The sequence below is a fragment of the Pavona decussata genome, unplaced genomic scaffold (genome assembly GCF_977016875.1).
Source record: "Pavona decussata unplaced genomic scaffold, jaPavDecu1.1 SCAFFOLD_602, whole genome shotgun sequence".
Lineage (NCBI taxonomy): Eukaryota > Metazoa > Cnidaria > Anthozoa > Scleractinia > Agariciidae > Pavona > Pavona decussata.
Window position 1 is genome coordinate 4,411,029 of NW_028145860.1, and position 24,467 is coordinate 4,435,495.

The 24,467-nt window shown below is 39.7% G+C and overlaps 4 protein-coding genes across 5 annotated transcripts; 1 reads left to right on the top strand and 3 right to left on the bottom strand.

The window, feature by feature from the left end:
* Nucleotides 1–1,187: 1,187 nt before the first annotated feature.
* LOC146449513 (electron transfer flavoprotein subunit beta-like) lies at nt 1,188–7,741 on the bottom strand. The gene is made up of 8 exons (XM_085101183.1): nt 7,556–7,741; nt 7,390–7,476; nt 6,091–6,162; nt 4,234–4,392; nt 3,843–3,905; nt 2,994–3,112; nt 2,155–2,194; nt 1,188–1,691 (listed from the first exon to the last, which is right to left on the bottom strand). The coding sequence occupies exons 1-8, from the start codon at nt 7,610–7,612 to the stop codon at nt 1,521–1,523; spliced, it is 768 nt and encodes a 255-aa protein (XP_084957309.1). The 5' UTR covers nt 7,613–7,741; the 3' UTR covers nt 1,188–1,520.
* On the top strand, nt 7,694–10,598 carry LOC146449514 (dynein regulatory complex protein 12-like). Its single transcript, XM_085101182.1, has 6 exons — nt 7,694–7,832; nt 7,931–8,005; nt 8,154–8,273; nt 8,738–8,830; nt 9,216–9,346; nt 9,852–10,598. Exons 1-6 carry the CDS (start codon nt 7,781–7,783, stop codon nt 9,978–9,980), a joined length of 600 nt encoding a protein of 199 aa, XP_084957308.1. The 5' UTR covers nt 7,694–7,780; the 3' UTR covers nt 9,981–10,598.
* LOC146449515 (intraflagellar transport protein 46 homolog) lies at nt 10,507–24,158 on the bottom strand. Its single transcript, XM_085101181.1, has 13 exons — nt 24,023–24,158; nt 22,386–22,506; nt 21,738–21,808; nt 20,856–21,040; nt 15,067–15,141; nt 14,898–14,991; nt 13,637–13,718; nt 13,224–13,276; nt 12,804–12,871; nt 12,476–12,587; nt 12,042–12,102; nt 11,851–11,936; nt 10,507–11,216 (listed from the first exon to the last, which is right to left on the bottom strand). The coding sequence occupies exons 1-13, from the start codon at nt 24,050–24,052 to the stop codon at nt 11,067–11,069; spliced, it is 1,188 nt and encodes a 395-aa protein (XP_084957307.1). The 5' UTR covers nt 24,053–24,158; the 3' UTR covers nt 10,507–11,066.
* Nucleotides 17,389–20,570, bottom strand: LOC146449516 (uncharacterized). Of its 2 annotated transcripts, XM_085101179.1 has the most exons (2): nt 19,810–20,570; nt 17,389–19,349 (listed from the first exon to the last, which is right to left on the bottom strand). In XM_085101179.1, exons 1-2 carry the CDS (start codon nt 20,429–20,431, stop codon nt 17,536–17,538), a joined length of 2,436 nt encoding a protein of 811 aa, XP_084957305.1. In that variant the 5' UTR covers nt 20,432–20,570; the 3' UTR covers nt 17,389–17,535. The 2 variants fall into 2 exon arrangements, with proteins under 2 accessions (XP_084957305.1, XP_084957306.1); XM_085101180.1 differs by having other exon boundaries at nt 19,014–20,570.
* Nucleotides 24,159–24,467: the final 309 nt, after the last annotated feature.

The following is a 24,467-nucleotide window of genomic DNA, read 5'->3' on the forward strand; positions in this document are numbered from 1 at the left end:
ACTGTGATTGTGCATGCATAATAGAACGACAACAATAAAGGGGTGATGGGGAGCTAGAAAACAAAGGTTAAAATAATTAAAAGTGATAGTGTTGGTGCAACCCTACCCAGATATTAGCCTGCAAGCACACTCTACTGTGAGAGTCAGGTCTTCCTGAATTTTAACATCACCCTTTACAAACAGTGTAACAAAAATGTTTTACCGAAGTTCAAAATTATGGTACAAAAATTATCACATAGCCATCTGTGTAGTAAAACTGTGACCCACTCAGATCATGGAGGAACAGATTCCTTTGGAAATATAATTTGACAGAACTGCTACTCACTCACCCAACAGTTCATCCTCAGTATGTATAAAGACAATTTTTCCCTTCATCATAATGTAAGAAAAATAAATTTTCACCATTATGTGTCCAGACAATCTTTCCATTTTTTTATCAGTATGTTTGACATAATTTTCCACTTTTCATGCAATATGGACGTTTCATCCATATGCATGCAGACATAACTTTTCGCTTTTTATCAATATGTATGCAGACATATTGTCCAGAAATAAAGAGTCATCTGAAACTGCTTGATTTCAAACAAAATGCTGTTGTCCTCCACTGACTACCTTAAAGGAAACCTCCAGTCTCGAAACTTGTTATCGTTACATTATTGAAAATACAATTTTCTTTGAAATTTCATTGGAAAACATGGAAATAATATTTCAGTGTCGGAAAAAACATGATTTGATTATCGGCTATTTTCGCTTTTAAATTTCCCGTGTGCCGCCATCTTGGATTTCATGACGTAATAAGGTTGCTCAATTGTTTTACACAAACAGAACTTCTGCTGAATAACAATAGCTGCAACCATTGCACGTCATAAAATTCAAAATGGCTGCCCCCAGGAAATTTAAAAGCGAAAGTTGTCGATAATATCTAATATTTAACACACTTGTTTAACACACACGTTTTAGACAAAAATTTAGAATTAAGACACTATTTCCAACGCTTATGCGTCAATTTGTTGAGAGAGTGGAGGTTTCCTTTAAACCTCAGCCTTTTTGAAAAATGTATTCTTTTTGTTTTTCATGAGCATTGATGGCAATAATGGTCAACCGGTATAGTGGGTCCCTAGCAGGAATGGGTTAACTTAGCATATGAATAGGTTATCCATCGACTGAGGAAAGCACTGACCAGGAAGTATACCATAAAACTTTCATTTATTGGCCCTCGTCCCTAAACAAGAATTTTGACTGCAAACAAGAAAAATACCATGGATCAGAAGCAGACCAAACCAGTCCAACAGAAGACTGCATATATTTTACAGCTGTGCAAATTTCCAGTTGCAAAATAGCCGACAAACGATGACCACATAAAGACAACTAGCTTTAAATTAATCATTATTAAAAATAAGTTGGCAATTAAACAAAGAGCCAGTCACTTTTTTCTGAGTTTGTTGCAAGTGTTTTAACACTCAAGATGATGCAAGTTCATTCTGTCCGGGTTTGCTGCACATATTAATGTTGGCAGTTCATCAGCAAAATCCTTGCTCTTTAAGTTTACCAACCAGATCATCAACTGTTTCTACTTTGATTCCCGCTTCACGCACTGGAGGATCTTCAACACTAATAGTTTCCACTCTGGGAGCGACGTCTACACCCAAATCACTGGGCTTCTTCTTGTCAATTTTTTTCTTCTTTGCTTTCTGTGATTAAAAAAAAAGACAATGTTGAATTAAAATGCCACATGGAAGATGGACTCAGAGGTCATACAAAAGGGGCCCTCTAATCTTAGAGCATGCTCAGGCCATGTCACAGGCATCTTAAAACTCCACCTCTGCAGTATGAAGCAACTTAGAGTATTTCTCACGCCCCCCCCCCCCCCCCCCCACTACCCTCCCTCCCGGATTGAATGTTTGACCAGGGGTTACTCTCCACCCTGTGACCCATACACTATGCAAAGCCTGGGTCATCTCAAGTCACTTCGACAATAATTATTAAGAGTTGTACCCTACCCTGTACAAAATTTAGTGAGAAATTTCTAACATTTTAGAACTGCAATCAACAAGTCACCTGGCTAACCACTGAAATGCACTCTTAACCAAATACCAGTTATCACTATACTAATATTTATTTAAACAAGAACATAAAGCACTGAAAGCTACATACCATGATATTTGGAAGAGTGGCATAGCGAGGCTCGTTTAACCTGAAAAATAAGAAAAAGGTCATTGGTTTTCAATAATGAAACAGATCTTTCTTAATGCGGATTGTAAGAAATTTGCTGATGTCCAGGAGAAAAGATTAAGCCCACTGAAATCGGGCAAGACTGCCTGTCACAGCTAGTATTGGTTCAATAAGTAGGTTCAATTGCATGGGCCAATTTAAGGACGGTGCCTACTTTTGTTACTGCACATACGTTCTGCGCATCTCGACATACTCGGGTTTCCTATGGGTGGTACCTACTAATACAGGGACATTTTTGCGCAGTTTAAAACTATGCGGAGAAAGCAGAACTTAGCAAGTGCTTTTGGTATCCAAAAGGAAAATTTGGGGTAACCATGCATTTTTCAAAGATAATAAAGCTTAAATTTGGAAAAAAACGCCATACATTGCTTTGTATTTTGATGTTTTTCAGAATAATAATTATTGTTGCTTAATTATCTCTAAAAAACAAAGGTGTGGTTACCCACAAATTTTCTTTTTCAGATTTCAATAGCCCTTACTTAGATCTGCTTTCCCCGCAGAGTCACAAACCAAACAAAAATACTTCTTTATTAGCAGGCACCGTCCTTATATGTTACAATCTGTCAACGTATTCGTATGTCAATGTATTTAGATGAGGGGATTATTTTTAGAAATTTATAGTACATGTGTAACTTATTTTATGTAAAGCACTAAAATAAATCGCCAAGTTAACACTTAAATAATTTGTTCCTAAAGAAAGAAGGGTCCCACACGTATCTTAAACAGGTTTCACTATCAAGGAAAGATAGTTGCCTACATACCTTAGATCAGCTGTGATGACGCACGGCATCTTGACGTCAATCATTTCTAATCCACCATCAATTTCACGTGTTACTGCTAATTTGTCATCTTTCAACTCTACTTTTGATGCAAATGTTGCCTACAAAAACAGTAATTTATAGCATAAATTTAAGTTTAATTTTCTATAAAGAGTGATTCAACATTTTTATGGAATTATTGCTATCCTCTAGGAAATGAAGGGAATGGTGACAATACATATTATAGCCAAGGGGAAATTGCTTCACCTATCACCACATATTCCGAACTACAGTACACCAACAATAAAACTACCAGTAATCAATCATACAGTATATCACAATGGCATTTTTATCGTGGAACAGTAACACTTCTGCAACTGAAGACTGTTTTCTTATAGTCAAAGTCCCCCCTCCACACATACATCTCTATATTATTTTGTTTAACCCTTTCAGCCCCAATATCAACATAAATATTCTCCACACTGTTCTCCTTATTTTCTTATGGAACTAGTTTGGAGAATTTGTTAAAAGATCAAGGCCTTGTGTCCTTGGTGATCATTTCATTTTTTCTCATAAGCTGAATGCTTTATCAGGTTGTGATCTCGTGAGGAGAAATGGCATACTCGTCTCCCCTTTGATATTAAAAATGGTATTTTCCAGTGCATCTGACTTTAATGGAACTTTGCCACAAATATAATGCAAAAATTACAAAAGATGAATATACAATATACATTACAGGAAATGTAAATAGTTAAGTCAACTTTATTTACCCGTGGTTAATCATTTAGGTTATAAAATTAGAAAAAACTAGCAAAAAGAAAAAGAAATTTTAAAAAATAAAATCAATAATACCTGTGGCCAGTTCAACAGAGCAGAAAGCATTTGTCCAGTTTGGTTACAGTCATCATCAATTGCCTGAAATGACAAGTGAAAAACAAACACAAACAATGACAACGGCAAATCAGCTTAGTATTTTATATTACAAGTGACATTTACAAAAAGAGCAGACTGTTGATAATAGGCCAATTCTTTGCATTAAAGTCTTTCATTCAAACAATACATTTAATATATACAGAACAAAGTTCTAACATGATAACAAGTTTGTCAAAATAGATCTTATTTATAGCAGTTTAAATCTCATGGAAAAAAATGCTTAACAAAACATAATGATATTTTTTGCTTACATCTACTGATTCTTTGCTTCAGTTTTAATAAAGCCCTTTCATTTTTCTTATGTAGGTACCTGTTTTCCTAAGACAATAAGGTTAGGATTCTCCTGCTCTGTGATTTTTTGAAACAGTTTGGCTACTGCAAGAGGCTGCAATCCTTCATACTCCTTATCACTGAGCAAAACATGAATACCACGATCACACCCCATGGCAAGGGCTGTGCGGAGGGTTTCCTGCAAAATGAATGCAACAATAAGCAAGGTTCTCACTGTTTTTTAGGTAATTTAGTAAGCAGCTATAAGCAGTGCCACATAGCATAATAGCCTGTCTTTTCCTCAAAATTAGGAGGCTTAACTATCAAATTACAGTAGGTGTTTTAGCCAGCTGCTGGTTATAACGAGGAACATAAGTAGGACAAGAATAATTAGGGTAGTATGGTATTACTAATTATTATTATAGCAGTTAAAACTATATACAGTTAAGAAGCATCACGAGGCACTAACGCTGCGTAACCCATGGGCTATTAAGTGAATAAAAACTAATGTTGGAGGATGACATAAGTTATTATTATTATTATTATTATTATTTATTTTATTAATTATTATTATTTTATTATTATTATTACTATTATTATTATTATTATTATTATTATTATTATTATGGTATTTGCTCATGTCTTGCATTGGACCCAGATAATTGAAGAAAAATCTCTATTCTACTGTCACTCTTTCTGTTTCCCTTTCTTTTTATTTTGCATTACTTTACAATACAGATTTAAGAAAAACAAGTTTACAAAGAAGACAAAAGAAGGTGAAATGGCAAGGTAACTTTAAAGAAACCACGAGGCTTACGAAAAAATTAGGTTTCTTAACAAGACTCACGATTGAATGCCCTACTACAAATGTGGATCAACAGAAAAGAAAAGGAGAAAACTTTCAAAACTTGAAAGTTCATGAGAAAAATTATCTTATGAGTAACTGTTCCCCATCCCAAAAAAATGGTACCTCCAAAAATGCTTCTCCCCCAAATGTGATATAATTATATCATAAATAATTATTATTTACTGGCCTTACAAATCACAAAGACCTAAAAATAAATAGTTGTGACATTATTTTATCAGTTGAGTAAACGGATGGAAAGTTCAGGATAAGCTTTCCCTGTTAAGTTTGCATGAAAACTTTATTGCAGAGTCACCTTTTTTAATACTGAAAGAGGTAAAGTACTCAGTTGTAGGGTGAAGTAAACAAAACTTGACATTTAGCTGTACCTGTATAAGATGAAAACTACAGTCAACTCTCTCGTAAGTGACCACCCTTGGTGCACGACAAAGTGGTCCCTTACGGGAGGTGGTCGCTTACGGGAAAGATCAACAAACTAAGTCTAACACAGGATTGATTAATTAATTACATAAAAATATTACCTTAGCAGCTAAAATTAGGCAAATAGAAACTAATTTATTTGATTTCTTTTCACATCTAATCATTCTTCTGATGAAACTTTGTACAACATGGTTCATGGTTCATTTTGGAACAAATCATTGTTAACAATTCCCTTTACCTACAGATCTAATTATAGTCATCTTCTCTGTCTGTAAACTGTCGTTATCTGTCAGCAGTCCGGGGAAGCGTCATCAAAATTGAACTTTTGTCACTTCTGAGTAATGATTTACAAGCGATCATACGTGATTATGTTGGGTGGTCGCTTACCGGAAACAGAAAACAAAAGAATATGTGTAATTTCTGGCCTAAAAAGTGGTCGCGATCCCTTAAGAAATTTGAGTGGTGGTCGCTTACGAGAGAGCTCTTGAAACAAAACGGTTGTTTACGAGGTGGTCCCTTACGAGAAGTGGTCACTATGAGAGAGTTGACTGTATGAAAAAAGAACTAAGACTATCCATTCCCAATATCTAAAAGAAATATGTCCTTCATTACCTCACTTTTTGCTGGTCCACAGCTGACTGCAACAATCTCAGAAGCAATACCTTTTTCTTTAAGCCTTACAGCCTGTTATTTAAAGAAAAAAAAAAACAGAACCTGTCGTAGGAACATTGTACAGCGAACATATGGAAGGTGGGAGAGAGTGATTGGTGTACTTAGTTGCACTAATGCCCACAACACCCCTCCCCCCCCCCACCTCCGGGACCAACCCCTGGGTATTAAAATTTTTTGAAAACAAACTGGCAAATGCTCCACTGTGGGGACAGATGAGCTGTTCAAATGTCCCATGGTACAGTTAAAAGATAAGTTGATTTATTTGTTTCTAGCCTGTAAGTCTCATTTTTCAGTATTGTACTGTGACCATCTCAGTTTTGTCCTTCCTAGATGTAGTTTATCACAAATTTATTGTCTTTCCCAATAAACTTGTCATTGCAAGGAAGTGCCAATGCTGTGAGATGGAAATCACAAGGCCATCAAATGCTCCAGGCTAGTTGAATGCCCAACTTCCAGGACAGACAATGTAAAATAGGCCTCACTAATACCTGACAGGTGGGGGTATGTGCACTGCTGGAATTGACTGATTAATATATTACATTCGAGTAAAGCACTTAAGGTGGATTTCCACTGCCGGGTAAATTTTACATGCTTATAGATGTACAATGGGCTGGCTTTATGTACATAAATGAAATAAGAAGCAACATATGAATGGCTTGTGTAAACATAAAAACTTGAACATTGTTCAACTTTTTTAACATTTACACACACAGCTCACACATTTCTTATCATTTTATTTATGTAGCTAAAGCCACCTAAATTCATGCCTGTAAAAAGGTCAAATTTGCGTGACAGTGGAAATCTTTTTAATTTTCCTAGCTGTTTGTTACTTTTAATTAAATTGTATTTATCACTTTTTTGTTATGTTACTATTGCTTCCCATTATAAATAATTTGTGCTAATTGGCAAATGAATAAAATAAAAAATAAGATAAATAATTAAGAGTTGGCCCCAGATTGGCCACCCATGAAGTAGTTTTTAAATTTGATAAAAGCATAAAAGGATGAATTCATTCAATATTTAACTTTGTTGAAAATCACTCTAATATTCAGATATTAATTACACATTGTCAAGTTGAAGGTTAAAAGTTGAAAAGTTTTATCAACTCAGATCAGAAAGTAGAAATACTACGATTCTGTTTGAGTAAGTTGTTTAATCTACAGAAATTAGGCAAGTGAACACAAATCTGCCCAAGTTGACAAAGTTACACAACTTTTTTTTTTCTTGTACAGTACTGACCTCTTCAACTGCTATTTCGTCAAAAGGGTTCATGCTATGTTTGACTCCATCCGTTACCACACCGGTTTTATCCGGTTTCACCCGTATCTGCGACGTAAAATTAAAAAGTTAGACGGATGATCTCAATTTTTTTATCCTGTTACAGTTTCAAAAACATATATCAAACCTTTACGGCGTAATCAATGACACGTTTACAGCCCACAAGGACTCTCAAAGACGCCATCTTGAAAATTTTCGCGAAGAGGGAGACTTGATGCGCATGATCCCTGATGACACCGCTGTGACTAGCTGAGACTGCAGATTGATAAAACAAAGATGGCGCCCTAACAACAAGGTATTCGTCGAAGTGTTTTCTATCAAATTTCGCTTTGATCTTGTCTAGACCGCAAAAATGCCACCGAAAAAGAAAAAAGGAAAGGGAAAGAAAAAGAAGAAGAAGGATGGTATGATGTAAACAATTTTTTTCTCGTAATTTTTAGCTGTGAATTTTGACGCATTGCAATTGTGTTTTGTTATGATTCAACTTTCTGACTTTTCGTAGAAAAAACTGAATTGACGATCGAAGATAAATACAAGAAAACTATGCAAGAAATAGAAGTTCTCAAGGATGAGCTTGGTAAGTTTCAAGGATCTCTAGGTGGTTTTGATTGCTTGAAATTGCTTCCACATACTGACATAAGTGTAAACAAGATATTGCAAAAACCAAGTATATGTACACGTTAAACACCCTGATTGATTGTAGCTTGTTACTGTCTCTTTCACAGCTGCCAGATCTGAAATTGCACGAAGATCTAAAGATACTGCAGATCGCATGAAAGAGAGAATGAAAGAGGCCAAGGAAGAGGTGCAGAGTGAACAACAAAATAAACTGGACATTTCTTCGGGTATACAACTTTTTTAGTTTTTTCATCTGACTACGTACCTGTGCAATCATGGACTGACCTCCTCCCCCTCGACTTACAATGTTTAGTCTTTGTGTGCAGAAGGCAAGTCAACACTGTTTTGACTGAGGAGGAAGGAAAGTAGAGTGGGGTGGGGGAGGGGGCTTCTTGTAAAAACAGCAACATTGGGTTTCATTTCCATCTTAGTTCTATTTTCTTTACCCCTTTCCTAAGGACTTTTGTTCAGTAGCTTTGAGTGGGGGGGGGGGGGGGAGTTGTGTGCTGAGGAATATCTCACCCCCCCCCCCAACCCCACCGCAAAGAACCCACCAATTCCCCTAACAACAGATATACCAACACATGCAACCATGGCTGGGAGAAACTAATAAGATCTTTCTTAAACTCTCTGGCTTTTTACTGTAGACATTCTATTAACATCTTTTCTCTTGCTTTCTTCACTTATACAGATCTCACTCGTCAATACAAAACAATGCAGTCAGAGATGGCACTTAGAATTCACATGCTAGAACAAACTGTCAATAAGCTTCGTGAACAACTGGGTAAGTACAGTCAACTCCCGATAACTCGAACCTTAAAGGGAAATTGAAAAAGTTCGAGTTATCGAGGGTAAAATTATATAGAAAAAGACCTGAAAGGAAAGGAAAATTGGTTCGAGTTAGCGGGAGGTTCGAGTTAGCGAGGGTTCGAGTTATCGGGAGTCAACTGTATTATGGTTCAGGTTGGTTTTTCACTGGAGATTAATTAAATGATATAATGGCTGTACCACTTACTCTTTAGCCATTCATGCAGGAAAGGTCAAAGAGTGGAGGCTAAACTTCACTGTCACAGAAAATTAGCACAATATTCTACCTGCGTTATAATTTATGCACCTGTTATCTGTAATGATTTGTTACAAAACTGATTTTCTCATGCTTATTCTTCTAGCGTCTACAGAAGAAGAACTCAAAAAGACCAGAAAAGAACGAGATGACATCAGAAGAGAAAAGGATGAAATAATTGCAGAGCTCCAGTTTAAAATTGATCACATGGAATCAGCATACGAAAGTGTGCTTCATGTATGTACAATTCTAACAAACTTATTGTTAAGTTTAATTTATTGTAACGTCTAGTTAAAAATTACGAATTTTTTTTTAAATTCGGGACCAAATCCTGAGCCTAGATGTCTGTTATGGGTTACTGCTTTAGGCTCTAAGCTTAGTATTTTCAAGATGTTTCCCTTCTAATGATCAGTCCCTACCCTGGACCCAGTTCAAGTTCAATATAAACCCCCAGGAAGTTCTTTGAATGAATGCAAGTCCTTGGACCCATTGTTTACGGGGCTCTTCAAGTATTTTCTTGGATATAATAATTGTCTGCCGGTAGTAATTTTAAAGAAGACTAATTCAAAACTAATTAAGTTAAATCTCTGTTGAGGAACATTGTAGTCATAAAAAAAGAATATTGGACCCGGTTAGTTATCAAAGACCAGCAAGAAAAAAAACTGATTGCTTATATTTCAAAATTTAACAGTATTTAAGTTTAATAAGAGAAATTTATTTTCTTCCATTTTTTCCCTCATAGGATGCCTTTGACAGAATGGCAAACAAGGTTGAGGAGGCAAGGGCAAGATGGGAATCTGAGTCATCTGAAGTACAGGAGAGAAACAAACAGCTTCTGTTGGAGTTTGGCTTGAATCCCCTGGAAATTTAGTAGCCAACAACTGCCTTCTCCTTAACCATGAGGGAACCCTGTGCACTACTTCCATAATAATTATTTTTTGCAGGGTGCAGGTGGGGGCACGAAGGTCCTATGAGAAGTTTTTGGTTGATTTTTGGTTTCTATCAAAACTATGACCAAACTCCAGGGGAAAAAAATGAGGCTAGGTTTCCCAATGAACTGTTGTGGGCATGCCGGAAATGAAATTAATCTGAAGGAACTGGAAAAATCCTTAATGTTGAATTTTAGGGTTTTTCGGTTTTTCTTTGTATTGCCCTCGTTTTTGACATAAAGCCCACAACAGTTCATTCCAAGAATCTTAAAACTGAGAAGATCACTGAGTTATTGTTGCTATGACAAGTCAATGTTACAAAATGTCACCCTTCTGAAAGCAATAAAAAGTAATTATTAGGCCAATACAAGAGCTGATTAACTGAGCAGTGCTCTCTTTAATTGCAAAGAAAAAAAATCACATGCATAAATGTAACTTCTTTAAATTAAATAACAACTTGCCAGGAAAAAAGTGTATATAAAATGTTGTATTTACAGTTTGTTTTGTTTTGTATTTTTGCACTAAAATAAATACAAATGAATATACATACAGGAGGTGCACTTCCTTGTTGTGATATCTTAGTCTTCAACTTAGCTAGACTATGCATGAAACCGACAATATTTAAGTACATTTTGAAAGTTTGGCTCGGCCATTCTATCACTTGCAGACTTTTGGACAAAATGTTATCATTAAAACTTTCAAAATGTCACCTTAAGTGATTATTATCACTTTCCACAATACAAGACATTTCAAAACCAAAGTGCGTAGACACTTTTTAACCCTACTTTTTGTTGTGTATGCAAGTTACAAGCCTTAACACATGGTACAAAAACTTCCAACATGTTGCCACAAAAAAAAAAGTGATGCATTAAAAGCTACCATGACCTCCTCTCAGTTCTGTGAGAAATTTGCCACTAATGAGAAGTTAATGATCTCAATGCTTGGATTCTACCCTAAATTTACCATTACATACACATTCATTAGAAAATGATACACATCAATAAACAAATACACCACATATTTTCTGATCAGTCATCAAAGCTCATAGTCTGTGGGTCTCCACCATTCAGGGTCATGTGTTCAGTAGCAGCCGACATGCCTCCTATAGCGTCATCGTTACCACCATCAAGCCGCAACTCGTTTGATAACTGATTCTCTTTTGCCAGTTGGTGAAAGTGCTGTTACACACAGACAAAAAAAGTTAGTCAACAACATAACTGTAGAAAAGATGAAGTTAACCTGATCAAGAGACAGAATACAATAACTTGATAGTGTCTCAAACTTTCACTGCTCATTCTTTCAATCCTCCCAAAAAATAATTGACATTGACTATTTCTGATCCATTCTGGGGTTAGGAAATCTAAAGGGTGATTCACACGGTACGACTCTGTCGTATGCGACAAGCTTACGACAGGCCTATGACACGGATTGTTTTGCATAAAATAATCAAACCTACAACTCACAACTGTCGTGTACGTATAAAAAAAGTTGTAGGATTTTAAAACGTTTTAAAATCCTTCAACAGCCGTAGGTATAGGCAATGTTGAGTGACGAGAGTTGTGTGCGATTTTTTGCATTACTCAAGCAGCGCGCACTCTAGAAACCGCATGCAACAGTCGTAAGCAAAAGTTGTACCGTCTAAATGGGCCTTTAAAGAAAACCCTGACATTACATACATTGTACCTCCCCTTATTGTGCTGGCTATTATAAAATAAATTTATTATCTTTAACCTGCCACTTTTTAAAGTTGAGCATACTGCCCCTCCAGAATCAGCTTTAATGAATTATCATTTCCATGTGGATACATTTTACCTGAGAGTTCTTGAACTCTGAGAATAGTGTAAACAGCACATGAAGGGCATGGATTCTGTTGTTATGCACTGGAATGTCAAGTATTCCTGTCAACATCAAAGCAACAAAAGGAATCAATTCAATAGCATCTCTCTACTAGAGTATTTTTTTTTTCAGTTGATTTACTGCACACTGTAGTTTTCAAAACTTACCACAGACCAAGTCAACATACTGACTCAACTCCACATCCAGATCAGCTGTGGGAAGCCCAACCTATCAAAAAAAATATTAATGGCTTTTACTGCTACCTTTTACTTTAATCTTGGGTCCCAAAGGTCAGATTACATAACACAGGGTTTGTAACCTTCTTTAGAAACACATTTCCAGGATTTTTCCAGACCTCAGAGAGTGTTTTTCTAGAACCCATAATGTACATTAAGTATTTTTAAGTTGTTGGATCATCCCATCTGGCTGCTCCTCGATATCTTTCAAGAAAACTTTATCACTTGAGTTTACAGATTTCCAGGATTTTCTAGGACCTCTTACCATTTTCAAGGACTTTCCAGTCCCAGAAAATGATACACTTAAATTCAAGTACAGGATTTCCAGGACCTGTTTAAACCCTGTAACAGGATTCAGTAATTACCTGATTCAATAGCTCTTCAAATTCTGCTGGCCACTCCTGCATAAGAGGTTCAATATCTGGCATGTTCCGCTGGTAATGAACTGTAGGTGCTGGTTTTTGACGATGAAGTTCTCTGCAAACAAGAAACCAAAAAATGTAGCTAGAATTAGTAAGCAAACAAACCTAGCCTATAGCCAAAATATTGAAAAAAATATAAATATTTATACTCGCTTCTTCAAAATTATTCAAAGCACTTTACTAGATTTTACTTCTCAAGAATGTAACTAATAATTTTTCTAATAAGCCATGAGGAAATAAAGGTTGTTGTTGTTGTCATTGTTGTTCTTACCTAATGCTATCAATCCAGTTATCCACAGCCTTAGGGTTCTTCTCTGGATCTTCAATGCTGCGTACTGTCTGTGAAATTCAGCAGAAGAGAACAAAAATGAAAATGGGATTAAAATGTTCATGAGCCCCTTATTCAAGCTACAAAATATTGCAAGTAAATCTCTCTTGGTTTCTGGAAAGTTATCATGAGGTTGATTGGAAAAGCACATCTTTTTTTTCAGTATCTGGAGGCTTAAAAAATGTTTAGACTTGTAGCACCTCAACAAAGGGTCTAACCTGCACTGGGCTTGAAATGGGTACTAGCTATTCTGGATTTGAAAAACACTGTGTTGTAGTCAAAACTGCATGTTATTCTTTATTCTGTAGGCCACATGTATACATACCAGCCCACCCAAAGATGTTTCTTTACAGAAATACTAACCATCGCTTTCAGGTTTGTCTGTTTTGAGATGGTTCTAAGCTGCAGATCCAGAACTAAGAAAGGAAAGTAGCAATACTTTAGTAATGAGATTTGATGCAAATAATACAAAAATTTCAATTGGGCATTCAAATGACTGATATGCTCTTCACATTTTAGAATTACGGCATCCTGAAAAAACTATCCTTAGACTGAGATTTGAACAATGCTTTGTGTACGTCAGGTACTGTTAACATCTCGCCTACTTTTCAAAGAAATCAACAAGCCCATGATTGAGAGACAAATTAATTTTGTTAGCAAAGGGTGGACTGTAAAATAAAATCACCAATCACATTGAACCAAATATAAATTTATTACTTATAAGCCAATTTTGGAATAGAGTGCTAGAGAGCACTGAAGGAAAGAAAGGTTGTAACCTGTAGGATCTGACTGCCTAGCCATTGGCTCATCAAGCACAACCAGCCCCAGAGTCTCAGGTTTACCATCTGGTCGTGTCACCTAGGGGAAATGAATCAAAAACAACATTATAACCTGCACCTTTGTTCAGATAGGTACTGTGAGTGTGAAATGCACTGCATACTTATTGTTATTGTTATTGTTAAAGGGACTATGTCAGCTGGGGGACATGCGCAGTGGAGTCTGGTTCAGACTAATTTGCATATGACTCGTCGAGGTATTATTGATAGTCTGCCATTGCGTCCGTCCTGTCGATCGCACCTTCTCACGCACGGAGATACGTTTTCACGTTCCTGCTTTAACAAGCTTATGGAAACAGACTGTGCTGTCGTTGAAAGTGTATCACATGAGTTAAGTTAATAACCGCTTGATTCGCGTTTTATATGTGCTGTCTGATGTAAATTGTCGGTCAGCTTACCTTTGCCAATACAGGGATAAACAATGACACACGTGAGTTCCTTTACTTTATATGCCGACCCTTGCAATTGCAAAACTACTTGTGCTAGAAAAACTACGTCCAAAACACGCGGTTGCCCTTGCAAAACTATGAAATTACACTGCACGTAACTGATTTATTTACACACACACTTGTGGCACGAAGAGAAAGTCGGCTTGTCAAAATAATCAACGCAGTATTTGTATTCATGTCTGATTTACACTCATCATATGTCAATGCATTCATAGCAATATCGAGGTCAAACAAGGTCTAATAAAACTAGTAAGTATCCAGGCAAATCCTTCGATGCCCTCGATGTCAAACTTTATGTTTTGTGCCGTTGCTGTCGTATATTTTTTTTCGGCCGCAGCCAGAACGATGGCCGCTGCGAATCGACATTGCAAATCTACGTTAATAGAGCTCCAAGAGCAAACGATTTCAGAAATATTGCAACAAGCGGATTCTGTAATTACTGAGGACCATTTGTAAATAAAATATTTAGCTAACTTTCCAAAGGTGAACGCGATTCAGGCAGATGAAAAGGGGTTCCATTTCCTGAACTCTCCGACGGTATTTGAAAAAGTAGGGCAAACGATTTCAAAGTGGTTCTATCAACGCACGGACTCTACTGTGCATGTCCCCCTGCTGACGTAGTCCCTTTAAAGCTCCTGTTTGAGACTACACGCAGCATAGAGAACACAGAACAAGTCAAGGACCAGGAAAGAACACAATGCTGACAAATTGTTTGGTGAAGGAAAAGGACTACACAGGTGTGATGTAATTACCTTTAAGAATGCATCAATGTCTCCAACGGCGGGTATGAAATCTGGATTAAATGGCTTCAGTTTGTGCTCCAACTCAATTGATTGGGGTGTATACCTAAACCGTGAACAATGAAATGTTACCTCAAAAGTATTGGTTTGGAAAGTATCACAACAAAATACAAGAACATACCTTGTAATGTATTGGAAGAGCTCTTTGATTTCTTGACTTACGTGAAGGTGCTCATAGTCAGCTGGGTCATAAGCTCTGAAAGGGGAAGGAAACACAACATTAATGAGTGGAAATAGAATACAAGCTGTTAATGATTACAAGATCTGACACCTAGCAAGCTAAGATGCCAAGGCTCCAGTCTATACAGGGGAAGGCAGGCTGGAATAACACTTGGGGTTATAACTTAGTATTACAGCTGGCAGTCAAGTACAACAGGGGTCATGGAAGAGTGTGAAAACAACCCTTTGCATGTAAGAATGATTTGTTTGTGTGTCAAAATTATATAAATTAAGTTTAATGTCACTGTTCCCGAGGAACGTAGCGCAACAGTGATATGCACTAAGGTATACGCGAAATACTTAACAAACAAAGATAACGACTCAAGATGGCGTTATTGAGGGGAACACTGCCTTGCGGTAGGTTAGTCAATGCGACTTCCGGTTTGCGTGACAAAAATAACCTCACTTATCTCCCCAGCACTACGAGCTGAATGGTAGACAGCACGTGCTGGATCGGACAAGAGTATTGGTTAGCAGGCGATAAACAAAAGCAAAGACGCGAACAAGCTTGGGGAAAGTCGCTGCGCAGACTTAACCGCACCACGCGGGAGTGACCCTAGTTTATTAAAGCAAGGAACGCAAACAACCCATCCGCAAATGGGAGGGTGGGAGGGAAAAAACGTTTGACAAATTGAGAGCAAATACTGAGTACACTGCACAACAGAACTGCAAATTGAACCTTGAACAGTTTGCTTGGGCTTTTATAGCTAGACAGTGTCTGCTTACTTAGCCAGTAGTTTAAGCTGTACTATACAGCAGCTTGGCTTTACACGTGTACTTAACAAGTTATGAATGAGGCCTTAATACTTTCGGCCAATGCAAGTAAATGTTACAATAAGCTAAGGACAACAAAGCCATAATGTTGTGAGCTGAGCTACAACGAAACTATTGATTTTGCTGACCTTGGAAGCATGACTACACAGTAGCTCTATTGAAAACCACGCGCCATCAATGGCTTACTGAGAACGAGTAACGCACGCGAGTCACGTTCCATTAACAATATTTTACTGATCTGTCCGTAAAATCTAATTTAATGTCACTGTTCCCGAGGAACGTAGCGCAACAGTGATATGCACTAAGGTATACGCGAAATACTTAACAAACAAAGATAACGACTCAAGATGGCGTTATTGAGGGGAACACTGCCTTGCGGTAGGTTAGTCAATGCGACTTCCGGTTTGCGTGACAAAAATAACCTCACTTATCTCCCCAGCACTACGAGCTGAATGGTAGACAGCACGTGCTGGATCGGACAAGAGTATTGGTTAGCAGGCGATAAACAAAAGCAAAGACGCGAACAAGCTTGGGGAAAGTCGCTGCGCAGACTTAACCGCCACAGATGCATGCAAGGCAATGCATCCCCCCAAGCAAAGGAAAAAGAAATAAGTTCAATTAGGAGCAAAACAACCCGAAACGGTCGCCATCTTGGGAGCAACTGAGTGCAAGACGGACTGCGGAGTTCTGATGTAAAGCTGGTAACAGTCGGAAGACCAGCGTCCAAGCACTTTTATAAGCCAGTCTGGCAAGCCAGCAGCGGCGGCAACCGATGCCGCCCCGATACGAAAGCTATGACCCTTAAGGCATTGGTAGGGAAGACCCGCAAACCTTGCGCTGTCTTGCAGCAGGTGGGAAACAACGCCCCGGGTAAGATAGCGTCCCGATTGGAAGTAGAAAAGTGGTCCTGTTTGTGGCCTTGCTAAGAGAAAATAATCCCGCATAGCCATGACTGCACAGATTGTAGAAGAGCTGCGAGCTACAGTGAGGGACTGCCCGTGCCTAAAGACGTCGGTTTTGGACGATTTTAGTTGAACTGTCATATACTGCGGACATGCCAGATTGGGCTGAAAGGTTACACAATCCGTTGAAAGGTCAAAATGAGGCCTAAACTTACGTACACCTAAGTAGGTAAACTCGCTACAGCGAAGAAAGGCAAAAAACGCTAAAGTAAAAGCTGCCCAAACCATAGAAAAATCCCGGGGACTTAACCACGCCTGCAAGACGGGGCGAATTGATGAAAGCATGCGGGGGGTCACCGGCTGGCGACGGATTTTCTTCTCACCCTGAAAACGGAGAATACCCCTTAAAACCTTACGCAAAAGAAGCTTACCCTTAAGAGGGTCATTATACCCGGCGGTAATGTGGAGATTGCGAACCGCAGCTAAGTAAAGTTTTATGGTGCTATGGCGGACTGACCTAGCGAGATAGGATGCGAAATAAACAAGTGTCCCTTCAGAGGCGGGAAGCACGTGCCCGGTTGGACTTATAAGACGGTTCATTAGACAAAAATTTAAGAAACGCTTTTCCCCGCAGCTGTAGGTTCTGTTTGTGCTCTTGGCAAGGCCCCAGCTGGCGTAGGTCAGGACCTCGTCCCTCAAAGGGTCATTAATGAAGGCGGGATGGTACAAGGACTCCTGTCGGCGGTGGGGGCGAGGGCCTGGAAACGCTGCATCTGAAAGCGGGAGAGCGCGTCAGCAATCTCATTTGAGACCCCTGGGACATGGCGAGCACGCACCAAAAAATTGTGTTTCATGGAAATGAGAACTAAGAACCTGACCAAATCCATGATACGGGGTGCCTTGGAATGCCCAGAATTGATAATAGATACCACCGATTCATTGTCGCACCAAAACTGAAGGCGTTTGCCCACGAAAAAGGGGTGCCATATAGCACAGGCGACGACAATAGGGAACAACTCTTGCCACTCGATACTTATGCCCTGCCCCTTGTTTAAACGCAGGTGGGGTGGCCAGCGGCCCTGAAACCACTTTCCCTGGAAAAAACCGCCAAAACCTATTGTGCTGGCTGCGTCGGTGTAGAGCTCCAGGGCCGGGGATGGGGTAGTGGAAGACTCCAGAAAAAAGGAACGTCCGTTCCATTTCGTTAGGAAAACCTTCCACATATCGAGGTCCTTGAAAAACTCCCTATTAAGCCTGATGTGATGGAAACGACTAGGGACCCCCCTAGTCAGATTGATCGCGCGCTGAAGGAAAGTCCTGCCCGGGACCACCACCTTACACGCAAACTGGAGGGTACCAATGAGTGATTGAAGCTCCACTAGGCGCACGGAACGGCGTTTTTGGAAGGAGGATAGGAGCTCGTTTATCCGGGTGAGTTTGTCCTGGGGCAGGCGGGCCTCCATGCGTACGCTGTCTAAGACAATTCCCATGAATTCAATTACCTGGGAGGGTCCTATGGTTTTAGACGCCACCACGGGGGCCTTAAGTGACATGAAAACCCGTAGTAGGGTACTAAAGCTAGAAAGGCAGGACAGTTGTGACTGTTCCGCAATAAAGAAGTCATCTAGGATATGAATAACATGCTGGAGACCGTAGTTGTTCTTAAGTATCCATTCAAGCCCGTCGGAAAGTTGATTAAAGAGGAATGGCGCACTGCGGAGACCAAAGGGAAGGAACATGTCGACGTAGTACTGGGATTGCCAGAAGATACCCAGCAAGCTCCAGTCGTGGGGGTGAATTGGTATCAAGCGAAAAGCCGATTTGAGGTCGGTCTTGGCCATGAAGGCACCCCTCCCCAGGGACTGAAGGATACTGATGGCGTCGTCGACCCGAACATAGCTCAGGGAAAAGGGGTCCTTCGGGATATAGTCATTGATGCTAGTCCCTTGGGGATAGGAGAGGTGGTAGATTGTGCGCCATTCATTTGAGTGCTTTTTGGGGACTACACCCACAGGGTGGCATTGAAAGTTAGGCAGGGGCGGTGAGGGGTAGGGGCCCGCAACCCTGCCAAGGGTAACCTCTTTACGCAAATTCGAGGTAACTACGTCAGGGTGCTGGGCAGCAGAGATTAGATTAGGGGAAACCCGGTGTGCGCGAGGGCCAGAATAACCAATGTGTGCGCCCTCCCTAAGCATGCTAAGCAGATTAGAAACAAAAGTTTTATCAGGGTGATTAGCTAATTCTAACTCTAAGCGGTAAATGTCAATGGGTGAGGATACTTGTGGCGTCACATGGCGTCGTAGCTGCTCCACTTTACTTTTTGCCGCGCTCACTGGATGAAGAGGATTTGGAGGCACCGGGGCTGGTGGACGACGGCTGTTGACAGGCTGGGGCAGCGTGGCTACTGGAATAGCAGCGGCGGCACACGTGCGGGTAGTTGCAGTTGCGGCGGCGACAGCCGGAGGACTTGTTAAAGTCAAAGCAGACAGTCTGGGCTCGGCGAGGTTTTCTGTTGGGGTCAGCGGAAGGACAGTCATCCTGGATGTGGTAAGGACTCGAGCAAACACTGCAATGGGGTTTGGCAAGGCCCGAAAAAGTCACAGTCCACAGTTCTAGGTCTACCTTGTCCCAGCTAATGGTCAAATCATAGGCCGCGCGGCGACGGAACTGTTGGTCGTACGAGAGCCACGCCATACCTTTAAATTTAGTGACGGCCCGACTAATAATTTGCTGGTACTTTATGAGTTCAAGGGCTCTTCGCGGGTAGGCTGTTACAAGCACTAGCATGTATGTCGTGAAGGCATCAAGCCATTTCTGGAAAGTATCTATGACGGGTTTCCGCTTCCGAACCATAGTTACCGGGGAACCCAGGGAGCCTAGGGCCGAGTCGTCTAACCGCAACTGAAGCTCGGGGGTCTGGGACTGATATAAATTGTCCGGCAACAACAACGCAAGATCAACGTACTCACCGCGGAGTATTTTGTCCTCCAAATGGCGGTCCACTGGCCTTGTCAGACCCAAAGGCGAGGCCATGCCAGGAGCACGGGAACGTTGGTCGAGTGGAGGCGAAACGTGGCCATTTTCGGGCGCGCGGAAGGCCACCAAAGCGTTGCTCACGGACTCAGTGACGATCGCTTCGATGGCGGTTCGCTGGGCCGGACTGAAGGACTGTTGTGCAGGAGTAACAGGTTCTGGGTCGTCCTGCCCGAACATATCTTCAATCGAACAGGATGAGGCGTTGTCCGATAGGGCGCTGTCCCCTTGTTCTGGGACGTGTTCAGGAGTCTCTACGCTTCGTTCTGGACGGTCGGGAATTTGCCCGGCGCTCCGGCGACTTGCAGTAATGCGAGGCGCTCTTCGCTGGCGAGATTTGCCTGTCTTTCCCCGCGCTGTTAGATTCCGAGTACGGACAGAACCGGTGGTCCCTGACAAGGCTGTCTTGAGACGGGCGAGGAGCTGTCCTTTAGAGCCAGTTATTGGGAGGTTCAGGGCTTGAAGGCGAAGCTGCAGGACCTCGCTTGAAAGGACTGAAAGATCTTCGCGTTGGGCAGATGAGCGATTGGTGGTCGAAGCAACGCGAGGACGAACCATGGTAAAAAACGTTTGACAAATTGAGAGCAAATACTGAGTACACTGCACAACAGAACTGCAAATTGAACCTTGAACAGTTTGCTTGGGCTTTTATAGCTAGACAGTGTCTGCTTACTTAGCCAGTAGTTTAAGCTGTACTATACAGCAGCTTGGCTTTACACGTGTACTTAACAAGTTATGAATGAGGCCTTAATACTTTCGGCCAATGCAAGTAAATGTTACAATAAGCTAAGGACAACAAAGCCATAATGTTGTGAGCTGAGCTACAACGAAACTATTGATTTTGCTGACCTTGGAAGCATGACTACACAGTAGCTCTATTGAAAACCACGCGCCATCAATGGCTTACTGAGAACGAGTAACGCACGCGAGTCACGTTCCATTAACAATATTTTACTGATCTGTCCGTAAAATCTAATTTTACCCTTCGAGAGCAGTTCCATGGGCATCTTCATCATCATCGTCGTCATCTGAACTGTCACTCTGATCATCTCCATCTTCGTCATCATCATCATTATTTTGCTGATTTGGCATTTCTTGGCCAGGTGGTCTCCCAGGCCGCTCTTTCCCTCCTGGTTCTTTTGGCCGCGAGTAGCCGCCAGGAGCTTCCTAAAAACAGTGAAACACTTAACCCTCTCACTCTCAAGAGTGCCAGATGGCACAAGAAGTCATCACACGTTCAATATTAGGTCAATCTGTATAAAATTTGGACACCAAACTTATCTTGAAGAGATCTGCACAATGGAAGCATAAAATCTCACTCCCCTCCAACATGAGGCATTAAAACGCTTTAAAAACCAAGTGACCATTTGACAAGAAACCATGTACTGAGATCAGCAAATTAAGCTATAGTTCAGGGGTATACCCAGTGTATACGGAAAGTGAGATGTATTTTAACGCTTTTTTTTTTCTTGTTTAAAACACTTTTCATTCTTTTCTGTTAATTCCTTTGTCTAAGCTGGAATGATTTATACAATGCCCCAGATAAAGCCTTTTAATAATTAATTGGTGTATTACAGTTGGTGTAGGGGTTCACAGTTGCCGTTTTACAAAAATATGACATTTCCCAAGGGAGTGAAAGGATTAATATCAGGAAGAGTCACTCAGTTGTACTAAGGACCAGTTATGTCTTAACACAAGTGACCCAAGTCATGAAGTGGAATTAAAAGCAGAATCAATTCAAGATTATAGGAAAAGGCTTTGTGTAGTTAAAATCTTAACTGAAGCAGAAATGAAATTGCAGGTGGAATGCTTTAATATTGAGGTAGCAGCGGCCTGATGTCTAACTATCGTGAAATGTACCAACCTTGCCTTCAACTAAATTATCATGATCAAACTCATCATCACTCTGGTCAGTCATGGAGATGGATCCAATTGCTAAAACAAACAAACAAACAAACACAAAAATGCAACAAGGCATGTTACTGATAATTAACAAAATAATTACAAAAAAAACACAACATCATGCAAATTAGTCATCTCCTTTCCTTTCCTAAATCAATTTAAATCCAAGGACTAGATGAAAAAAGACAGAAGAGCTTAATCAAAAGCTGACATTAGTTTCCTTAGACTTGCATATTTCTTATGACAATAAGCAAGAAAATATGAAGTTTTGAAACATCTTGACTTCATTTTCAAGGTTTTAAAAAATAACAGTGAAGCAATTTATGCTGGAAAAGTGTCAGAATATATTGAAGCATATTCCAGTATAAATTACTTCACCTTGACTGTCATTTGTCATAACCTTGAAAATGAAGTCACAATGGGTTTACAACATCAGATTTTCTCGCTTATTTTCATTATTAATTTTGAAATGCTCTCACATATTTCTGGTACACATAAACTCAAACAAAAGAAAAGAAGTCTGCACAACCACCAAAGGACAAAGTCCCAGTGCGGATTTGCTGTAACAGGTATCAAAAGATGTCAATTCCTGAATGCTGTCACGACATACCTGGATTGTATTGTCCTGAGGTTTTACCTCCAGCAGGTCTTGGACTTGGTGAAAAGGTGCTGGCTACGTCCTCTTCGTCGTTTACTTCAAGAGTCTCATCATAGGGTTGATTCACGACAAGCTGGAAATCAAGCCGTCACCCATATCAATTTAATAAATATCACAGCTGTAATGTATTATTCAACAACGAAACTCAGCGCGAGCAGTGAAGAAGGAAACCACAGTACAGAGCAAAGACAAAAGACAACGTCACTTCGAATCAACTGTCCACCCAGCCCTAGCTTCACGATGTTTTGCGAGTCACGTATTTCTAGTATATTGTTTGTAAGTGATTTGAACCCAGAAGCCATATCATAAGTTGGTTAAGTATGATTGTCCAGATAAGTATATAACCTGAGAAGGACTGCTGTTGGTGACATTGACTAAAATTTTGCAAATCTGACTGGAGTAATAATAATTTATTATTAACAGAGTCAAATGAAATGCATATTGTCAATCAGTAGACAGTATTTTTGTTTCGATGTTATTGGTTATCATGAAGTTCAACTGTGATATAATTTGTCAGATATTTTAGATTTTGAATTTTCAACCATTTACACATCTACATGTACACTTTTTACAATACCGTACTTTCTCGGTTAAACGCCCCCGGCATTTATTTAAAATTCGGCAGTTTTGAACCAGCGTTTTTTCGAGGCCGGCGTTTATTAATGAAATGTGATTTTCAGCCATTTTTCCAGGTTTATTTATTATTACCGATCCTCAGAAACCTAGGGGCAGTTTGTCAGTGCTGGAGGATTTTTTCGCTGTACAGCAACTATCCCAGTTATTTTACGCCGGTATTTTTCCTTTAAACGTTTATTAAAATACCAAAACAGCATACCGTACTTGGTATGTCATGACAGTGCCATTCAAGATGTTACTATTTACTTGTAACCGGTCCTTGTGACCTTGACCCCTAACAAACGCCGGGACCCCGATCAAACGCCGGGGCCCCGATTAAACGCACCCAGCGTTTATTTAAAAATCGGCAGTTTTGAACTAGCGTTTATACGAAGCCGGCGTTTAATCGAGGTCCGGTGTTAAATCGAGAAAATACGGTGCTCTAACTTACAGCAACACATTGGCTGTGAAGTCAGTAAAGAAGTGATTGGCGTGGGCGATCATATCAAACATTTTGTTTTCCATAACCTGATTAAATCACAAAATCCGATGCTTGAGCTTCTTGGTCTAATTCCAACACAGCAAATCATAACAAAAAGACCGGATTTCAAGGTGTAAATAAAATCCAGGTAGCCAGATTACATCGTAGGTAAGTGTGTAAGCAAGTGCATTAAAATTTACACCACAAGAAACATTCAAAAAGAGATTTGCACTCAAAAGTGAAATAAACATAACACTAATACAACAAATCAAAAGATTATGCACAAAATGATAAAAATTTTGCTTGTATCCAGGGACAACGTAACAAGATATCTCGTCAAAATTGCACTAACTTTACTTGCTAAAAAGGGGACTTTTCAGACATTATTCCTTGATCAAAGTACTTCAAAATATCTCTAAACGAAAATGCGCTGATTAAAATGTTTTAAGGAATCCAAAAATGTATACAAAACAGTAAATTATGTGCAGTTTACCTTTCTTCGCTCGTCATCCGAGTCAGCCATGAACGAAACAACCCAACAAGCTCGGGACAAATTACATGAAGTGCTACCTGACAATAAGCACTAATCCCCAGTCCTTTCAGTTTTTCTTGCCTTTCGTGGAGTGACGTCATCGAGTACTTCTGAAAAAATTATAGCAGAGAAAGTAAAGTTTGCAACACTTCCATCCAGAACAGTTCTGAGTTCGTTTCTTGGCCTTTTCCAGAAAACAAGAAACTTGTGAAGCTTCAGATAGATACAGTATTTCTGTGGTGTCCTATTTCCGCTGTTATTTACTATCACGATGAGACAACGGTTTTCAAAAATATAAAGTGACTTCTTTTCTCACGTCGTCACATTTATGCGATTTCAGTGAAAGACGCTAAAACACCAAACTGATTCAAATTAACTTAAAAAAATCTTCTGAAGGTACAAATAG